At 42.0% G+C, this 18988-nt stretch overlaps 1 protein-coding gene and 1 pseudogene across 15 annotated transcripts in view; one reads left to right on the top strand and one right to left on the bottom strand.

Annotated features, from left to right (window-relative positions):
• MYO9A (myosin IXA) overlaps nucleotides 1–18988 on the top strand; it is a 308489-nt gene that overhangs the window by 55311 nt on the left and 234190 nt on the right. For 11 of the 15 annotated variants that reach the window (XM_038010113.2, XM_008016036.3, XM_008016037.3 and 8 more), the window contains 2 exons: nucleotides 298–342; nucleotides 16360–17270. In XM_038010113.2, coding sequence (XP_037866041.2) covers nucleotides 16431–17270 — 840 coding nt within the window. In that variant the 5' untranslated portion in view covers nucleotides 298–342; nucleotides 16360–16430. Of the gene's footprint in view, nucleotides 1–297; nucleotides 343–5646; nucleotides 5681–16359; nucleotides 17271–18988 lie in introns of all 15 variants that reach the window. The other 4 variants (XM_008016030.3, XM_008016029.3, XM_073012279.1 and 1 more) reach the window with 2 other exon arrangements.
• On the bottom strand, nucleotides 17645–17822 carry LOC119628243 (U2 spliceosomal RNA; annotated as a pseudogene).

Here is an 18988-nt window from a genome sequence, read left to right as displayed (position 1 = left end):
CACAATATGGGGTCTTGCCCAAGGCCTATGGTGACTATTGCCTGGCTACTATTGATGTTTACTGAGTGCCCTAGGGTGCTTTAGTCAGTGGGTGGTGAATCCAGACAGGCTCCTGTGCTTCTCTTCAGGGAGGAAGGTTCCCTTCTGGCCCAGGGTGAGTCTGGAAATGCTGGCTGGGAGCTAGGGCCTGGAGTTGGGAACTTTAGGAATCTCCTTGGTGCTTTATTTTTCTGTGGCTGAGCTGCTGCCTAAGTTGTAGGACAGAGTCCATTTTACTCTTTCCTCTTCTTTCCTTAGGCAGAAGGAGTCTCTTCCTGTGGCTACCACCTCCGCAGGCCCGTGGTGAGTACTGCCTGGTTACCACCGACGTTTTGTGTCAGGCTAAAGGCCTGAAGGCTCTTTAGCCAGCTTGTGGTGAATCCTGCCAGACTTGGGTCTCTCTTCAGAGCAGTGGGTTCCCTTCTGGCCCAGGGTGGGTCTGGAAATGCTGTCCATGAGCTAAGGCCAGAAATCAGGGACTTTCGGAGTCTGCTTAGTGCTTTATTTTACTGTAGCTGAGTTGATACCCAAGTTGCAAGACAAAATCCTTTTTGCTCTTCTGTCTCCTTTTCTCAGGCATAAGGAGTCTCTCAAGGTGGCCACCACAGCTGGGAATGCACTGGGTTACATCTGAAGCTAGTATGGTACTAGGTCTCGCCCAAGGCCCATGGCAAGTACTGCCTGGCCACTGCTGGCTACTGAAGTTTATTCAAGGTCCAAGGACCTTTTAGGCAGCAGTTGATAAATCCTGCCAGGACTGGATCTTTCCTTTCATGGCAGCTGGTTCTTTTCTGGTTCAGGGTGTGTCTAGGAATGTCATCTGGGATGTAGAGCCTGGAATGGGGGCATCAGGACTCTGCTTGGTTCTTTATTGTGGCTGAGCTGATATCCAAGTTGTAAGACAATATGACTCTTTCCTCTCCTTAAGCAGAAGGAGGTTCTCCTGGAGCTGCAAGCTATGCTGCCTGGTGCTGGGAGAGGGGTAATGCAAGCACTGTTTGGGCCGCCCTACCTGGTGTCTCACCGGGTCATGTGCATCTTAAGTCCACTGATTCCAAGTGCACGCAACACCAAGACTTGCCCAGGAATTGAAGTCCTAGTGGCGTAGACTGCCTTCTAAGTTTATTTATGACTCCAGAGTACTTTAGCTTGCCATGGTAGGACTAGCCAGAACTCAGGTTCCAACCACTGGGATGGACAGTTCCCCTCTGATTAGCGCTGGTCTAAATGCTCCCTCCATAGATACCGACTGAATTCTGCCCTCTGTTGCTTTCCACTGTGATGGGACAGCACTGAGTTTCAGTGCAAAGTCCCACAATCGCTGTGCTCTCTCTCCCACAAGTTCACAGATTCTCTCTGGACAACATGGCTGCCACCAGAGGATAGGACAGGGATGGTGTTGGCAGTTCAAGACTGTCTTTCCTACCCTCACCAGTGGCTCTTTCCTTGATAAGATGTTAAAACCAGATTCTGTGATCACTTACCTGATTTTTGGTTCTTACGAAGGTGCTTTCTTGTGTCAATAGTTGTGCAGTTTGGTGTTCTGTTGGGAGTTGGGGGTGATTGCTGGAGGGTTCTATTTGGCCATCTTGCCTCTTCCCTCTTCCCTCCACCTATGCATTTTAATTTCTGTCATTGTGGGTTAGTTTTGTCTGTTTGTGGGGTAATCATACCTGCGTGCTTTTTGTTTCTGACTTCTTTCGCTTAACATAGTGTTTTAGCTGTTGTGATATCAGTAGTTTATTCTTTTTTGTTGTTGAGTAATATTTTATTATGTGGGTATTAATACGTGAATATAACTGTATATCCATTCTTCATGGTTTAATTTTTTTTTCATTTTCTTTTTTTGTTTGTTTGAGAGAGGTTTCGCTCTGTCGTCTAGGCTGGAGTGCAGTGGTGTGACCTCAGCTCACTGCAACCTCTGCCTCCCAGGTTCAAGCGATTCTTCTGCCTCAGCCTCCAGAGTAGCTGGGGTTACAGGCGCCTGTCACCACACCCACAAATTTTTGTATTTTTAGTAGAGACAGAGTTTCGACATATTTGGCCAGGCTGGTCTTGAACTCCTGAACTCAGTTGATCCACCTGCCTCGGCCTCCATAAGTGCTGGGATTACAGATGTGAGCCACCGTACCCAGCCTTATTTTCTTATTTCTTGCTCCATTACTAGGGTTATGGAAACTATCATTTAGCAGTATTCTTGAGGTTAAAGATAGCTGCATGAAATGACCACTCTTCTTCCATCCATATTGGTAGGCATGCTTATTGAATCAGCATCATTGATTGATTACTTCCTTAGGAAAGGACTTTGATTACTTGCTCATTTTTTAAAGTTAGTCATTGTCAAATTAATGTTGAAAAGAGCTCTTAAAGGAAGTCAAATAAAGCAGTGTGTATATATTATGCATGAAAATAGATGAGAAAGGAAAAAGGGGTAAAAGCTATGTAGTGAATTTTAATAAAATGACTAAGCAAGAAAAATGATTGCTAAAATAGATTAATGTGTATGTGAATTTATTTCTTCAAGGAATAAATTTTTGAGCTGTGGATACCCATGATGGGAAGGACGAAGTCACTTACCTTTTAATGGAGAAATAAGACAGTAAACAAACAAACAAAAAATAAAATATAATTTTAGGTAATACATCAAATTCTTTCATAAAAATAAATCAGGATAAGGGAATAGAATGATGGAAGATGGGGAATAGAGGATTATTTTAGATAGTATCCTAAGGAAAACCTTTGCTGAGGATTTGAAGTTTGAACAGAGACCTCAGTGATATGAAAGAAGGTTCAAGTAGAGGGACCAGGAAGGAAGTGGAAAGATTCTGAATTAGGAATAAACTTAAAAACAGAAAAAAAAAGACCACTGAGGCTTCAGTGGAGTGAGAGAAAGATGAAATTTGAGGGGGTGAAATAATGTGGGCCATTTTAGACCACAGTAAGAGCTTTTAGTTTTATTTGTGTTGAGAGCCGTTGAAGTAGAGTGGCATGGTTTGATTTTCCTTTAAAAAGGGTGACTCTGCCTGCTGTGTGGAAAAATAGACTATAGTAGAGCAATGATAGAAGGGAGGATACCATGCTTTTTCACTAATTCAGGTGAGAGAATGATAGGGCTTGAAGCAGATGATAGAGATGGGAATGATAAGAAAATAGGTTCAGGATGTATTTTAAAGGCAGAACTATAGTGCTTATTGATGGATTGAATATAAGAGGAATTTCCTGACAGGATTCCTTATAGGAGAGGGTTTGGAAAATTTTTATAATAGTGCATTAGTCAGGGTAGCCCAACTACTATACCTAAACACCCTCCAAATATCAGCAGCTCTATACAGGTAAAGTTTATTTCTCATTTACATCACAGTCCAATTTAGGTGGATGGAGCAGGTGGGGTGATGGTAGACGCTCTTCTGTGTGTGGTCCTTTGGGACCAAGACTCCTTCGCCCTAGTGGCTCTGTGTCCCTTAGGGCCTTTGAGCTTTTCCCCAGGTTGTCTCCATTCTTATAGCAGACTAGGAAAGGCAGATGCTTTTAGAGGTTGTTTTTGGCTCAGCCTGGAGAGAATGTACGTAATCTCTGCCCCACATACCATTTACCTAGGACTTGATCATATGTCCACATGTAACCCCAGGGAAGATTGGGAAATAAAGTCTAGTTGTGTGCCTAGGAAGAGGAGGAAATGGGTTTGTAAAAAGAGTATTTGGGGGCTTTTAAAAAGCAAATTTACTTCTAAATACATAGTTTGCAAAGTTTACATATCTAAATGTTTATGTATCGAAATAAGTTGCATATATGTTTATATATGTGATTAAACATTTGTATGGTAGTGACTATATTTATTTGTGGAACACTCTAATTGTAAGCACTAAAGAATGAAGAAATATTAGGTCATGAACACAAGTTCCCATAGTTATTTATCTAAAATTCAAAATGTTTAATAACTCTCCCCAGTAATACTTATAGCCATACGCAAATCAGTAATGTTTTCTCAAATAGATCTTGCCTTTGATATTATAGTGTTTTCTGTATGTACTATGAGACCTTTGGTTTGAGTTATTTTTTCAACATTAAAATTCAATTTTTTTTTCTTTTTTACTTTTTAAATGCGTAATACATTTGCTTGATTCAGTTCTACTTTTCTTTTTTTTTTTTTTTTGAGGGAGAGTCTCGCTCTGTCGCCCAGGCTGGAGTGCAGTGGCGCGATCTCCGCTCACTGCAAGCTCTGCCGCCTCCCGGGTTCATGTCATTCTCCTTCCTCAGCCTCCCGAGAAGCTGGGACTACAGGCGCCCGCCACCATGCCCGGCTAATTTTTTTTTTTTTTGTATTTTTAGTAGAGACGGGGTTTCACCGTGTTTGCCAGGATGGTCTTGATCCCCTGACCTTGTGATCCGCCTGCCTTGGCCTCCCAAAGTGCGTGATCCACCATGCCCAGCCCAGTTCTACTTTTCTTGCTACTGGATGACAATATATGCTCTTTTCTTTTTTTTTTTTGGACAGAATCTCACTCTGTCACCCAGGGTGGAGTACAGTGGCTCAGTCTTGGCTCACTGCAACCTCTGACTTCCAGGTTCAAGCGATTCTCCTGCCTCGGCCTCCTGAGTAGCTGGGATTACAGGCGCATGCCACCATGCCCGGCTAATTTTTTGTTTTGTATTTTTAGTAGAGACTGAGTTTCACCATGTTGTCCAGCCTGGTCTCAAACTCCTGACCTTGTGAGATGCCTGCCTCGGCCTCCCAAAGTGTTGAGATTGCAGGCATGAGCCACCACGCCCGGCCTGTATTTTTTTTTTTTTTTTTTTTTTTAGTAGAGATGGGGTTTCACCATGTTGGCCAGGCTGGTCTTAAACTCCTGACCTCAAGCGATCCATCTGCCTTGACTTACCAAAGTGCTGGGATTACAGGCATGAGCCATCACGCCTGGCCAACAATGTATGATCTTTCTTACTAACATTTATCAGTAGAGACCTATGATAAAGCACGCATAAAGAGAAAGGACACTTTTAAAAAAAAATAAAATAAAATAGTCTTGGGGATTTGATAAAAAAGCAAAAACAACATTATGTTTTTTGAAAACTAAATTTTATTAACACTGCAGAATACTGCACAGAACACTGCATTAAAAATCTTTAGGTACTTTTTTATTTCTTTAACTGAACTTCTAGTTTAAAGGAAAGTCTTTATTCCCTGTTTTCTTTCTTCACCACAGTTTTCCTCTATAATTAGTCCCTTCTAACTCAGTCCAATGAATAACATCATAAGCTGGCCTATTCTGAACCACACCCTGCTGAACCACAGCAACTTTCTTACCACGTTAGTGTATACTGTTAGCATATACTTTTGAAGTGTCTTCATTGAGATAGAGAATAAAAAGAATATTAAATAATTTTCTATATAAAAGGTACAGCATTGTCTGATTGCTATATAAATGCCAATAATGTGCTTAGTTCTTTACGTGTATTGTTTTATTCTTACAGTCAGCTGTCATTTATATGTATAAATGTTATATGTATAAAAGTTGTCAGAGTACTTTCTGGTCAGGCTAAGCTGATACACATATACTAGTGTGTCATACAATAATTCACGTTTTGTTTTATTTTTTGTTTTCATAGGTTTTTGGGGAACAAGTGATGCTTGGTTGCATAAGTAAGTTTTTTTTATTTTTAATTTTTATTTTTGAGATGGAATCTCACTCTGTCATCAAGACTGGAGTTCAGTGGTGTGATCTCTGCTCACTGCAACCTCCACCTCCCAGGTTCAAGTAATTCTGCCTCAGCCTCCTAAATAGCTGAGATTACAGGCATGTGCCACCACACCCAGCTAATTTTTTTTTTTTTTTTTCCCCTGAAACAGAGTCTTGCTCTTGTCGCCCAGGCTGGAGTACAGAGGTACAATCTTGGCTCACTGCAACCTCCGCCTCTCAGGTTCAAGCGATTCTCCTGCCTCAGCCTCCTGAGTAGCTGGGATTACAAGCACCCACCATGCCCGGCTAATTTTTGTACTTTTAGTAAAGACAGGGTTTCGCCATGTTGGCCAGGCTGGTCCTGAACTCCTGACCTCAGGTGATCTGTCCGCCTCAGCCTCCCAAAGTGCTGGGATTACAGGTGTGAGCCACTGTGCCCAGCCATTTTTGTATTTTTAGTAGAGACGGGGTTTTGCCGTGTTGACCAGGCTGGTCTTGAACTCCTGACCTCAAGTGATTGGCTTGCCTTGGCCTCCCAAAGTACTGGGATTAACAGGCGTGAGCCACTGCGCCTGGCTAAGTTCTTTAGTGGTGATTTCTGAGATTTTGGTGCAGCTATCGCCTGAGGAGTATACACTATACCCCATTTGTTATCCCTCACCCACCTCCCACCCTTTCCCCCAAGTCCCCAAAGTTCATCGTGTCATTCTTAGGTCTTTGAATCCTGATAGCTTAGCTCCTGCTTATGAGTGAGAACATACGATGTTTGGTTTTCCGTTCCTGAGTTACTTCACTTAGAATGATGATCTCCATTTCCATCCAGGTCACTGTGAATGCCATTATTTTGTTTCTTTTTATGGCTGAGTAGTATTCCATGGTGTATATTGACCACAATTTTTTTATCCACTCATTGATTGATGGGCAGTTGGGCTGGTTCTATATTTTTGCAGTTGTGAATTGTGCTGCCATAAACATGCCTGTGGGAGTATCTTTTTTTTGCATAAATGACTTCTTTTTCTCCGGGTAGATACTCAGTAGTGGCAACTGGGTGATACTCTGTTGCCTAGGCTGGAGTGCAGTGGCATGATTTGGGCTCACTGTAAACTTTGCCTCCTGGATTCAAGTGATTCTCGTGCCTCAGTCTCCTGAGTAGTTGGGGCTACAGGCACGTGCCACCATGCGCAGCTAATTTTTCATACTTTTAGTAGGGATGGGGTTTCGCCATGTTGGTCAGGCTGGTCTCGAACTCCTGACCTCAAGTGATCCACCCGCCTTGGCTTCCCAAAGTGCTGGGATTATAGGCGTGAGCCACTGCACCTGGCCTACTTTTAATTCTTTAAGGAATCTCCATGCTGTTTTTTTATAGTGGTTGTACTATTTTACATTCCCACCAGCAGTGTAAAAGTGTATTCTCTTTTCACCACATCGCTGCCAACATCTATTATTTTTTTGATTATTATTATTATTATTTTTTGGCCATTCTTGCAGGAGTAGGGTGGTATCACGTTGTTATTTTGTTTTGCATTTCCCTCATCATTAATGATGTTGAGCATTTTTTCATATTTATTGACCTTTTGTATATCTTCTTTTGAGAATTGTCTATTCATGTCCTTAGCCTACTTTTTGATGAGATTGTTTGTTTTTCTTGCTAATTTGTTTGAGTTCCTTGTAGTTTCTGGATATTAGTCCTTTATTGGATATATACATTGTGAAGATTTTCTTCCACTCTGTGGGTTGTCTGTTTGCTGATTGTTTCTTTTTCTGTGCAGAGGCTTTTTAGTTTAATTAAGTCCCATCTGTTCGTCTTTGTTTTTGTTGCATTTGCTTTTGGGTTCTTGATCATAAAGTCTTTGCCTAAGCCAAAGCCTGGAAACGTTTTTCTGACATTATCTTGTAGAATTTTTATTCAGGTCTTAGATTTAAGTCCTTGATCCGTTTTGAGTTGATTTTTGTGTAAGGTGAGAGGTTTTTATTCTACATGTGGCCTGCCAACTATTAACATTTTGTTTATTTAGAGATGGTGTCTTAAATATTGCCCGGGCTGGTGGTGAACTCCTGTGCTCAAGCAATCCTCCCATCTCAACTTTTTGAATAGCTATGACTATAGGCATGTACTACTGTGCCCAGCTTGATAATTTATTTCTTCCATTACATTTTCTTCAACTGAAATAGTACAAAATGTGTTTTCTGTCAGCACCCACTTTTGTTTTTACTTGACATTGATCCGCTATAGGTAAGACTTGGGCTTCTGTATTCTATGTAGTAATGATTAACTGATATGCACTCTTGTCACATCTTATCTCAAATTCTGTTTCTCTGCAATTTTTTTTTAATTCTTTCAGTAAAATAGTGTCTTTTTTTTTTTTTTTTTCCTTTCTGAGAGACATCTGTCCACCTTTGACCTTAATCTCATTTAGTCTTGCTTACCAAGGAACTTTGGCTTACCAGTTAGACCTTCTTTCTCTTTTTCTTCAGTTTTTAGTTTCGGCTTCCTTGCTTGATCCTATTTATAGTCATAGAGTTGTGTTCCCAAGCCCCTTAACTAATAAACATTTCACTCGCAATACTCCTGCTTTCTTTTTTTTTTTTTTTTTTTGAGACAGAGTCTCGCTCTGTCTCCAGGCTGGAGTGCAGTGGCATGATCTCCACTCACTGCAACCTCCGCCTCCCGGATTCAAGCTATTCTCCTGCCTCAGCCTCCTGAGCAGCTGGGGCTACAGGCACGTGCTACCACGCCCGGCTAATTTTTGTATTTTTAGTAGAGACGGGGTTTCACCATCTTGGCCAGGCTGGTCTTGAACTCCTGACCTTGTATTCTCCCGCCTCGGCCCCCCAAAGTGCTGAGATTACAGGCGTGAGCCACTGCGCCCGGCCCTACTCCTGCTTTCTTTGTAGCAGATTTGATCAACATCTGCTAACTACTTACTTGCCACTCTGTGGCTTCCTCCTTAACTTCCGTAATCTTTTTCTGTTTTGTACTTCTTTTCAAGAACACCAGCGATATCCAGAGACCTTTGTCTCAGGCCTAAGCCTAAAATAATAGTATGGAAGGGCTAAAAAAATCCCTTAAGAAATATTTAATTCAATTTTCTTTTCTTGTTTTGCTTGATGTTATTTTGATGTATTATACCAACTTTTTTTTTTTTTTTTTTTTTAATTATACCAGCTTTCTTTTGGCTAGTGTTTGTATGGTATTTCTTCTCCTTAAAAAAAAAAACAAAACTTTCTGATTCTGCATCCTCATGTTATAGATGTGTGTCTACTGAAAATAGCAGATAGTTGAATTTTAAAAATTTGATCTGACCATCTTTGTTTTTTAACTGGAGCATTTACATGTAAATATAATATAATTACTGTTGTATTTAGCTTAAAACTTTACTATTTGTTTTCTATTTGATCCACCTATTCTGACTTTTTTTCCCTTCTCCTTTCTTGCTTTCTTTTGAACTCATTATTCTGGAAAGTTACACTTATTTATTTATAACTTTTAGTTTCAAGAGTACATGTACAGGTTGGTTCTTTAGATAAATTGTGAGTTGCAGGGGTTTGGTGTACAGATTATTTTGTTACCCAGATAATAAGCATAGTACCCGATTGGTAGTTTTTTGATCCTCGCCTTCCTCCCACCCTTCACCCTCAAGTAGGCTCTGGTGTCTATTGGTCCCTTCTTTGTGTTCATGTGTACTCAGTTTTTAGCTCCCATTTAGAAGTGCAGAGTTAGGTTTTCTGTTCTTGCATTAGTTAGGATAGTGGCCTCCAGGTCCATCCATGTCGCTATAAAGGAATGTTATCTCATTCTTTTTTATGACTGCATAGTATTCCTAGGTGTATCTGTGCCACATGGAAAGTTATACTTAAAATTTTTTTTTTTTTTTTTTTTTTTTTTTTTTTTTTTTTGAGATGGACTTGCGCTCAGTTGCCCAGGCTAGAATGCAGTGGTGTGATCTTGGCTCACTGCAACCTGTGCCTCCTGAGTTCAAGCGATTGTCCTGCCTCAGCCTCCCGAATAGTTGGGATTACAGACACGCACCACCCTGCCTGGCTAATTTTTTTTGTACTTTTTAGTGGGGACAGGGTTTCACCATGTTGACCAGGCTGGTCTCAAACTCCTGACCTTAAGTGATCCGCCTGCCTTAGCCTCCCAAAGTGCTGAGATTACAGGCGTGAGCCACCAGGCCCAGCCTAAAAAAAATATTTTTTAGTGGCTACCCTAGAACAACCATCAGCAAAATTTTCCTGTAAAGGAGCATATAGTAAAAATTTTTATACAAAAATTTTTGGCTTTGTGGACCAGCCTGGGCAGCATTCCATCTTGCTATAGGGTGATACTTCTTGGGATGATACTTTTCTGGCTGGAAACATCTGTGGCCAGTGGCACCTTTGCCTGAGTTTTTCTTGGGTCTGCTGGGCTTGTTCTGCTCACTCTGAATGGCAGGCTGTCTTTGGCTTGCACTACCAGCCTGGATCCCACACCTACCAAAGGTGAGCCAGGCATGGAGTGGTGAGGGTTGTGTGAGTGAGCGAGGAGTTTGGCCACTGTACACAACCGAGCATGCTGGCTGCAGTGGGGCAGGCAGCTCCGGGTGCAGGCACAGGCGCTGGCTTCCCTGCAAGGCTGTGGCTGGACTAGACGTACCATAAGCAGCTTCCATTGCTGGCACTGGGGAATGCAGTGGTCTTCGGAAGCTTGGAGATGCCAGGAACCGCAGAGCCTCAAGGAAGATGTCACAGCCTTGGCTCAGGGAGCCCCCAGATCTGGGCTCCATGAAGGTCCTCAGCTCTTTTCTCCTTCTCTCTTCTCTCCTGTTGTCTACAATGCGATGAACAAGGGGCGTATTTCAGCCCTGTTCGTGTTATGGTTCTTTTAGCCCTGCCATTCGGCAGGTCCTGAGTTCTTGTTCTGCACCCAGGAAGAATGAGGTATGCGGAGAAGTGGAAGGTGAGCAAGGCGAAGAGGAGCTTTATTGAGTGCTAGAGCAGCTCAGAGGAGACTTGCAGTGGGTAGCTCCTCTCTGCAACCAGGGTATCCTGATGAGTGTTCAGCTCTCAGCAGAGTAGAGACCATGGAGTGGGTAGCTCCTCTCTGCAGTTGGTTGTTGCATAACTCTTCCGCTCTCAGCAGAGGAGACCCCGGGGTGGGTAGCTTCTCCCTGTAGCTGGTTGTCCCGTCATCTCAGCTCTCGGCAGAGAGGAGACCCTGGGGTGGGCACCTTTTCTCTGCAAATGGCAGGTGGTTGTCTCCTCAAGTCTGGCTGAGTTTGGGTTTTTATAGGTCTCAGCAGGGAGGAAGTGTGTACTCATTGGTTCATGGACAACCATGGGTGGGCCTGGAGAAAGCACCACAAGTTCCCACTCTGGTCATCAGGTGCCAATGGAAAGCCTTGTCCCCAGGCTTCAGGCCTTCCCTGGCTTGAAGGTGGGGTTTCACCAGGGACCTGCCTCCTTTTGTCCAGGAGCCTGTCTACCTCCTGCAGCTGTTCATGGTGCCCAGGCTGTTTGTGACAGGGGGCGCCTACAGGCCAGCACTGAACTGCCCTCAGTACCCCCTTGGCCTCCCTCTAGCGTTTGTAGGTGCCCAAAGTTTAGAGGGGGCCGAGGTGGTAGGGGACTGATGTATCAGTGCTATCTGGAGCGTGCGCACACTTGACCACACTGTGACAGTGCCCAGGCTCGGACCCAACCTTGCTCTGAGATTGGAGTGGGTGCTGGGAGTGAGGAGAGGCCAGGCAGTGGGAGCAAACACTTCTGAACCTGCAGGGGCTGGGCGGGGGGCCTTCCCAGGCCTCTGAGAGTGCAGAGGTGCCTGGGTCTGCAGCTGCAGGTTGGGCGGCTGCAGCTGTGCGTGGGAGGGTGGGGCTCCTGCCTACTCCCATCCCGCAAGAGCACAGTGATGCCCAGGTCTGCAGCGCACCTGGATGGGTGGCCACAGCTGCACCCAGGGAGCGCGAAACTCCTGCCCTGTCAACTCAGAAGGTGGCGGGGCTCACACCTCTTCCTGGCTTCTGCTGCCTCCGTGGAGCATGCAGTTCTGGCTGCACCTCCCGCACTGCAGCTGGTGTCATGGCAGTGGCTGCTGTTGATGGGCGGCTGCTGCCTTTGGTGGCATGCACTTATAGTCACAACTACTCAGGAGACTGAGGCAGGAGGATCACTTGAGCCCAGAAGGTTGAGGCTGCAGTGAGCCATGATTGTGCCACTGTACTCCAACCTGCATGACAGAGATAGACCCTGGCTCTATAAAACAAAAACAAATACAAAAACAAAACAACAACAAAATAAAATGAGTTAATGGAAAAGGAGCTGTAGGAGTGAATAAGAAAAAGAGCAAGACTATCAGGAAGACTACAAGAAAAATAACTATGTGAGGACACTTTCAGGAACTAGAAATCGGCTGTTTTAGTCATGCCATAGTGTGGTGTGTTAAAATGAAGAATGAGGAAAGACCTTTGGTTTACCAACTCTGGAATTTTGTGACTTTTCCAGAGCATTGTCAGGTAGCTTGCTATGTGGGAAGAGTGGTAAGGGAGTAGAAAGTGTGAGTTCCCAAACACTTGGGAATACAGTGATTTTCAAATACTATTTTCTGGATCAGCAATAACAGAATTACCGACATTTCCTCAACTCATAACTATTGTTGAGCCTGGTAATGTACATTTTAAAAAAATATTTATTTATTTATTTATTTAGAGATAGAGTGTCACTCTTGTCGCCCAGGCTGGAGCGCAGTGGCGTGATCTTGGCTCACTGCAAGCTCCGCCTCCCGGGTTCATGCCATTCTCCTGCCTCAACCTCCCGAGTAGCTGGGACTACAAGTGCCTGCCACCACGCCCGGCTAATTTTTGTATTGTCCGTAGAGATGGGGTTTCACCATGTTAACCAGGATGGTCCTGATCTCCTGACCTCGTGATCCACCCGCCTGGGCCTCCCAAAGTGCTGGGATTACAGACATGAGCCACCATGCCTGGCCGGTGATACATGTTTTGAAAAAGTTCCCCGGATGATTTTAATGAAAGCTCATGTCTCCCATTTGCAAATACAGATTTTTGAAGTATTTTAGCAAGGACTGGCTCGTGATCAAGATGGATTTCTGAGTGGTATTTTGAGACAAACCCTCCTTTTTGTAAAACGAAAACCAAAAAAACAAAGCAGTAATTGATAAAATAACAAAGATAAAACCAAATTGACAAAACTAGGGCTCAAAAAACGTAAACATTTCTGTGTTTCAGGAAGGAGCAGGTGAGGTTTTGGCTGCTTTGAAGTAATAGGGAAGTGTAATTAGAGTTGGGCTTATTGTTGGAAACAGTGGACCAAGATAGGACTCCTCTGTTAAAAAAGATGTTTCTGAGTTTACTTCCAGGTCTGCCATATTATACAACTTTAGGGATTAGATTGTAGTTACTTAGTACAGTGGTCTTTAACCTTTTTGGCACCAGGGACTGGTTTCATAGATGACAGTTTTTCCACAGATGGGGTAGTAGGGGATGGTTTCGGGATGAAACTAGTCTGCCTCAGATCATCAGGTATTAGGTCATCAGGCATTAGTTAGATTCTCATAAGGAGCATGCAATCTAGATCCCTTGCATGTGCAGTTCACAATAGTGCTTATGCTTCTATGACAATCTAATGCTGCTGACTATCTGACAGGAGGCAGAGCCCAGGCAGTAATGCTCACTCGCTTGCTGCTCATCTTCTGCTGTGCGGCCCAATTCCTGACAGGCCATGGACTGGCGCTGGTCCATGGCCCAGTGGTTGGGGACCCCTTGACTTAGCACATCTTCTGGAGTGGTACAGGTCACAGCCTCTCTGGCTGTAAGAAGATTTGCTGCTGACTGCTGCCAGATGCCATAGCTTATATGAAGCAAATACTTAGGGATTCAGGAAACTAAACATAGCTATACAACTAGGAACCTGGTAACTCAGAGTATATCCTCACTGTTATTGTAGAGCAGAATCTTCATCTAGACTATCTGTAAGAAAAATATTTATGAGATAACTGAGGAAATTTGAATATCAATTGATCATTTAATACCAAAAATTTTTAGTTAAAAAATATATTCATGATACTGTGGTTCTCTTAAAAAAGTAGTAAACAGGTTCTCAGTAAGTATTTGTATGAAAAACAAAAGAAGTTCCATCAAAAGTTCATTTGTAAAGCTAAATTCTCAAACATACAAAGTCATCTCATGCTAAGGAAGATAGGAAATAAACAACCAGAAGAGCAGTTCAGTCTGGATGACGTTTCAATATTAGTCTGAAAAATATTAAATTACATACTCAGGATTTTCAAAAAGAAAAGGAGTAATAGCCCTTAAGTATAAATAATTTCGGAATGTAAATTGGCAGAAAAAAGATCAGGTGGATTTGAAAATGACAAAAACTTTAGAAGTGAAAAATATAGTTGTAATTTTTAAAAGCCAACAGCGTGGTGTTCACGAATGAGAAGAGTCAATAAGATGTCAGTTCTGTCCAATATTAATCTGTAAAATCAGTGCAGTATTAAAATCTGAAAAGGTTTTTATTCATGATAGTAAACATGTGAACTTAAACATTTTTATGGTAGAGTAAATAGCCAATGTAAAATTTGTAAAGAACAACACATTAAGGTAATGTGCCCTTCAGATACCAAAATTTATTATAGGGCTGTAGTAATTAACAGAGGTTCGGGGTGGAAAAATAGACCTATGGAATAGAATATAGAGCCCAGAACAGATTGATAGGTACAAATCCATAGATGGAATCTATTTTTAGTATGCTATGAGATAGGACTGTTAATTTTCTTCACTTCAACTCAGATTAGCAATTGAACCAGTACCACAGTGAAATGTTTATCCTTTCCTAACTAGTTTATTTTTTAATTTCTTTTTTTTGAGACAGAGTCTCACTCTGTCACCCAAGCTGGAGTGCAGGGGTGCGACCTTAGCTCACTGTAACCTCTGCCTCCCAGGATCAAGTGATTCTCCTGCCTCAGGCCTCTGGGTAACAGGGATTACAGGGATGTGCCACCTTGCCTGGCTAATTTTGTATTTTTAGTAGAGACAGGGTTTCACCATGTTGGCCAGGCTGATCTCGAGCTGCTGACCTCAGGTGATCCGCCCGCCTTGGCCTCCCAAAGTGCTGAGATTACAGGTATGAGCCACCACCTGGCCTATATGGCTGGGGTTTTTTTGTATGTTCTGTATTAATCTCTGTGTTTGAAAGACCATCTTGGCAAAAGGGAAAAAATAGTTTCTTGATTAGAAGACTGACAAATACATAGTAGTATGAGAGGATAGAGAGTACCCTGGGCAACATGTTGAAACCCCGTCTCTACTAAAAATACAAAAATTTAGCCAGGCAAGGTGGTGCACACCTGTAGTCCCAGCCAGGTTGAGGTGAGAGGATCACCTGAGCCAGGGAGATGGAGGGTGCAGTGAGTCAAGATCACGTCGCTGTACTCTAGCCTAGGCGACAGAACAAGACCCTGTCTCAAAAAAACAAAACAAAACAAAAAACAAAAAAAGGGAAGTAACTGAAAGTATTTCTTCTTCTTATTTTTTTAATAGCACATCATCCTTATATGTTAAAGGATGAAATAAATAAGGGAAATATTGATGACACATGAGAGTGGTTTTTTTGGGGGGCATATGACTAACTAATGAAGATGATAAGAAATAGGTTTTATCAGCCCTGGAAAGTGTGTGGGGCATATTTTCTCAGTAGAAGACAGGAATGGAATAAGATAGATGAGGTAAAGATAGGAATAAATTTTGAGTTGGAGAAGCCATTTGAAGGAAATCACTATTTTCTCAGTGAGGTATAAAAGTTGAAATCATTCTTCTAGAAGTGTGATATACTGTATATGAGGTTTGAGAAGATGGGAAGAAAATGCAGAATACTTGTAAGGAATGCAATAAATAAGGTTAGGTAAAAAGATATAGTGGTAGCATTGAAGGACAAAGGGAAGCTGAATAAAATTTGTAGTGGTGCCTAGTTGTATAATTTTGTTAAATTTACTCAGCAAGTCGGGGGAAGGATTCTTTTATTGCTCTTGCCAAACTCCCTTCTCCTTCCCACCTTGTGGGAGGGAGAGAGTCAGAGCCTAGAATTCCTTGAAAATATATGTCTATCTCTTTAGTTGGTTTCTCTCATCATTTTCTTGGTTTTATGTAATTTCTCTGTTTATCCATCTTCTTACTGTTTTTAATAAATTTTACAAAATGTTTGCTCCATTGTTGGAATTCTTTCTTGTTTTTGCTTTGTCCTTAAGAAATTTTGGGTACAGGGCAATTAGATTTGCATGATTATTCTGTCTTAATCCAGTCTTTGTTAAGTATAAGGAAAGAACTTGGTTCTAATCACAATTTCCTTACAAACATTTGAGACAGCAGGGGAAACATTTTTCTTTGTACTCTTTGGATTTTTGTGTAATAAAACATTGAAATATATGTTTTTTTGAAATATATGTATTTTTAGAAAGTGCCTAAATTTGGACAGTGAAACTTAATATTATGTGGTCTCAATGAAACTGTTGCTGTGCTAAGATACAAGTTAGTATTTTGTGTTTTAGAAGATGTAATCAACATGCTTGTTAAGCTTTTCTTTCTTGAACATCAGAAAGCAATGCATATTTACTTCTAAATATTTTGCATCTTTTATGTTACAGTTATTTTACCAAGAAAATGGTTTGCACGACTTTGAACATATACTATCCATGCTGATGGGACAGGATCCAATATGAATATAAATGATGGAGGAAGACGACGCTTTGAAGATAATGAACATACATTACGGATCTATCCTGGGACTATTTCAGAAGGGACAATCTACTGTCCTATTCCTGCCAGAAAAAACTCCACAGCTGCTGAGGTGATTGAGTCTCTTATAAACAAACTTCATCTTGACAAAACAAAATGTTATGTTCTAGCGGAGGTAAAGGAATTTGGTGGAGAAGAATGGATTCTCAATCCAACAGACTGTCCAGTTCAGCGAATGATGTTGTGGCCCCGAATGGCTCTGGAAAATCGCTTAAGCGGAGAGGACTACCGCTTTCTTCTGAGAGAGAAAAACCTTGATGGATCAATCCATTATGGTAGCCTGCAGTCATGGCTACGGGTAACAGAAGAACGTCGCAGGATGATGGAACGGGGTTTTCTTCCACAGCCTCAACAGAAAGACTTTGATGATTTATGTAGTTTACCTGATTTGAATGAGAAAACTCTCTTAGAAAACCTACGAAATCGCTTTAAGCATGAAAAAATTTATACCTATGTTGGCAGTATTCTAATAGTTATTAACCCATTCAAGTTTCTTCCTATTTATAACCCCAAATATGTCAAAATGTATGATAACCACCAACTGGGAAAACTTGAGCCCCACATTTATGCTGTGGCTGATGTAGCTTATCATGCCATGCTTCAGCGCAAAAAGAATCAGTGCATCGTGATTTCGGGAGAGAGTGGTTCTGGGAAGACTCAAAGCACAAACTTTCTTATTCACCACCTTACTGCTCTCAGTCAGAAAGGATTTGTCAGTGGAGTAGAACAGATTATTCTTGGAGCTGGACCAGTACTTGAGGTAAATATATAGAAATCTTGTTTTTGATTTTAATTTTAATTTTTTTCCTTTGAGGTGGGGGGGTGCACCATTCCTGGAGGTATTGCAATACCAGATCAATGTGTGGAGTAGATCAAGCAAGATCCTATTCCATCTCCCTGCTTCAAAAACTCATTTAGAGCTGGGCGCAGTGGCTCGTGCCTGTAATCCCAGCACTTTGGGAGGCCGAGGTAGGTGGATCGCCTGAGGTCAGGAGTTCCAGACCAGCCTGACCAACATGCAGAAACCTGTCTCTACTGAAAATACAAAAAAAATTAGCCAGGCATAGTGGTGCATGCCTGTAATCTTAGCTATTCGGGAGGCTGAGGCAGGAGAATTGTTTGAACCCGGGAGGCAGAGGTTGTGGTGAGTCGAGATCATGCCATTGCACTGTAGTCTGAGCAACAAGAGCGAAACTCCGTCTCAAAAACAAAACAAAACAAACAAAATTGTCTTTGGATAGAAGACATTCCAGATATTAAACTGATAAAAATAAAACTACACTTGATCTTAGCCAGAAGGCTGAGAAGCTATAGAAATACTGTTCTTGCTACTCTGGGCACACTGCCTGCAGGGTAGCCCTGCTCCACAAGGAGCAGCAATTTAAAAAAAAAGAAAGAAAAATACTGTTCTTATTCTTAAACATATCTTTAAAAAATATTTGATAGATGTGAGAAGATGGAGTAAAACTAAATAGAAGTGTAGACATTATTTTTAGTAACCAAGAGGAACTGGAGGATGGGAAAACAAAAAAGGTGGTGTGGAAGATTGAGGAGTGTGACAGTGGTAATTTTTTTTTTAAGTGAGTGTCTTTGGGTCATTAATGATGCAAAGAAAGAGATGACTGTAGTCATTGTATATCCCCCTGTAAGGGGAGAAAGCAGAGGCAGGTCCTGTCTGTAACTGCATTGTGATGGTTGGTGAGAATATTTTTGCTGATGTATTTGTATTTCTGCAAGCTTAACAGCTGTGCCTAGCATCGAAACTTGTAATAATGTAGAGAATATGGAAAAAAATGTTTAGCTGTGGAATGTTTTACAAGTAATACCATCCAATGTCCAAAGGAAAGATAATACAGAAGGACAAGTACTCCACAATCTCACTTATTTGTGGAATCTGAAAAGCTGAATGCATAGAAACAAAGAGCAAAGTGGTAGTTACTAAAGGCTGGGAGGATTGGAGAGATATTGGTCAAAGGACACAAATTTTTTAGTTATATAGGAGGAATAAGGTCAAGAGATCTGTTGTACATCATGATGACTGTAGTAAGTAACAATACATTATATACTTGAAAATTTCAGGCCGGGCGCGGTGGCTCACACCTGTAATCCCAGCACTCTGGGAGGCCGAGACGGGTGGATCACGAGGTCAGCAGATCGAGACCATCCTGCTTAACACAGCGAAACCCCGTCTCCACTAAAAAATAAAATACAAAAAACTAGCCAGGCTAGGTGGTGGGCGCCTGTAGTCCCAGCTACTCGGGAGGCGGAGGCAGGAGAATGGCGTAAACCCGAGAGACGGAGCTTACAGTGAGCCGAGATCCGGCCACTGCACTCCAGCCTGGGTGACAGAGTGAGACTCCATCTCAAAAAAAAAAAAAAAAAGAAAATTTATTTATTTATTTCTTTTTTTTCTTTTGAGACAGAATTTCGCTCTTGTTGCCAGGCTGGCGCGTGATGGTGCGATCTCGGCTCACCGCA

This window comes from Chlorocebus sabaeus, chromosome 26 (genome assembly GCF_047675955.1).
Source record: "Chlorocebus sabaeus isolate Y175 chromosome 26, mChlSab1.0.hap1, whole genome shotgun sequence".
Classification (NCBI taxonomy): Eukaryota; Metazoa; Chordata; class Mammalia; order Primates; family Cercopithecidae; genus Chlorocebus; species Chlorocebus sabaeus.
The sequence above is the reverse complement of the archived record's forward strand: the minus strand, read 5'-3'. Positions and strand labels throughout refer to the sequence as shown.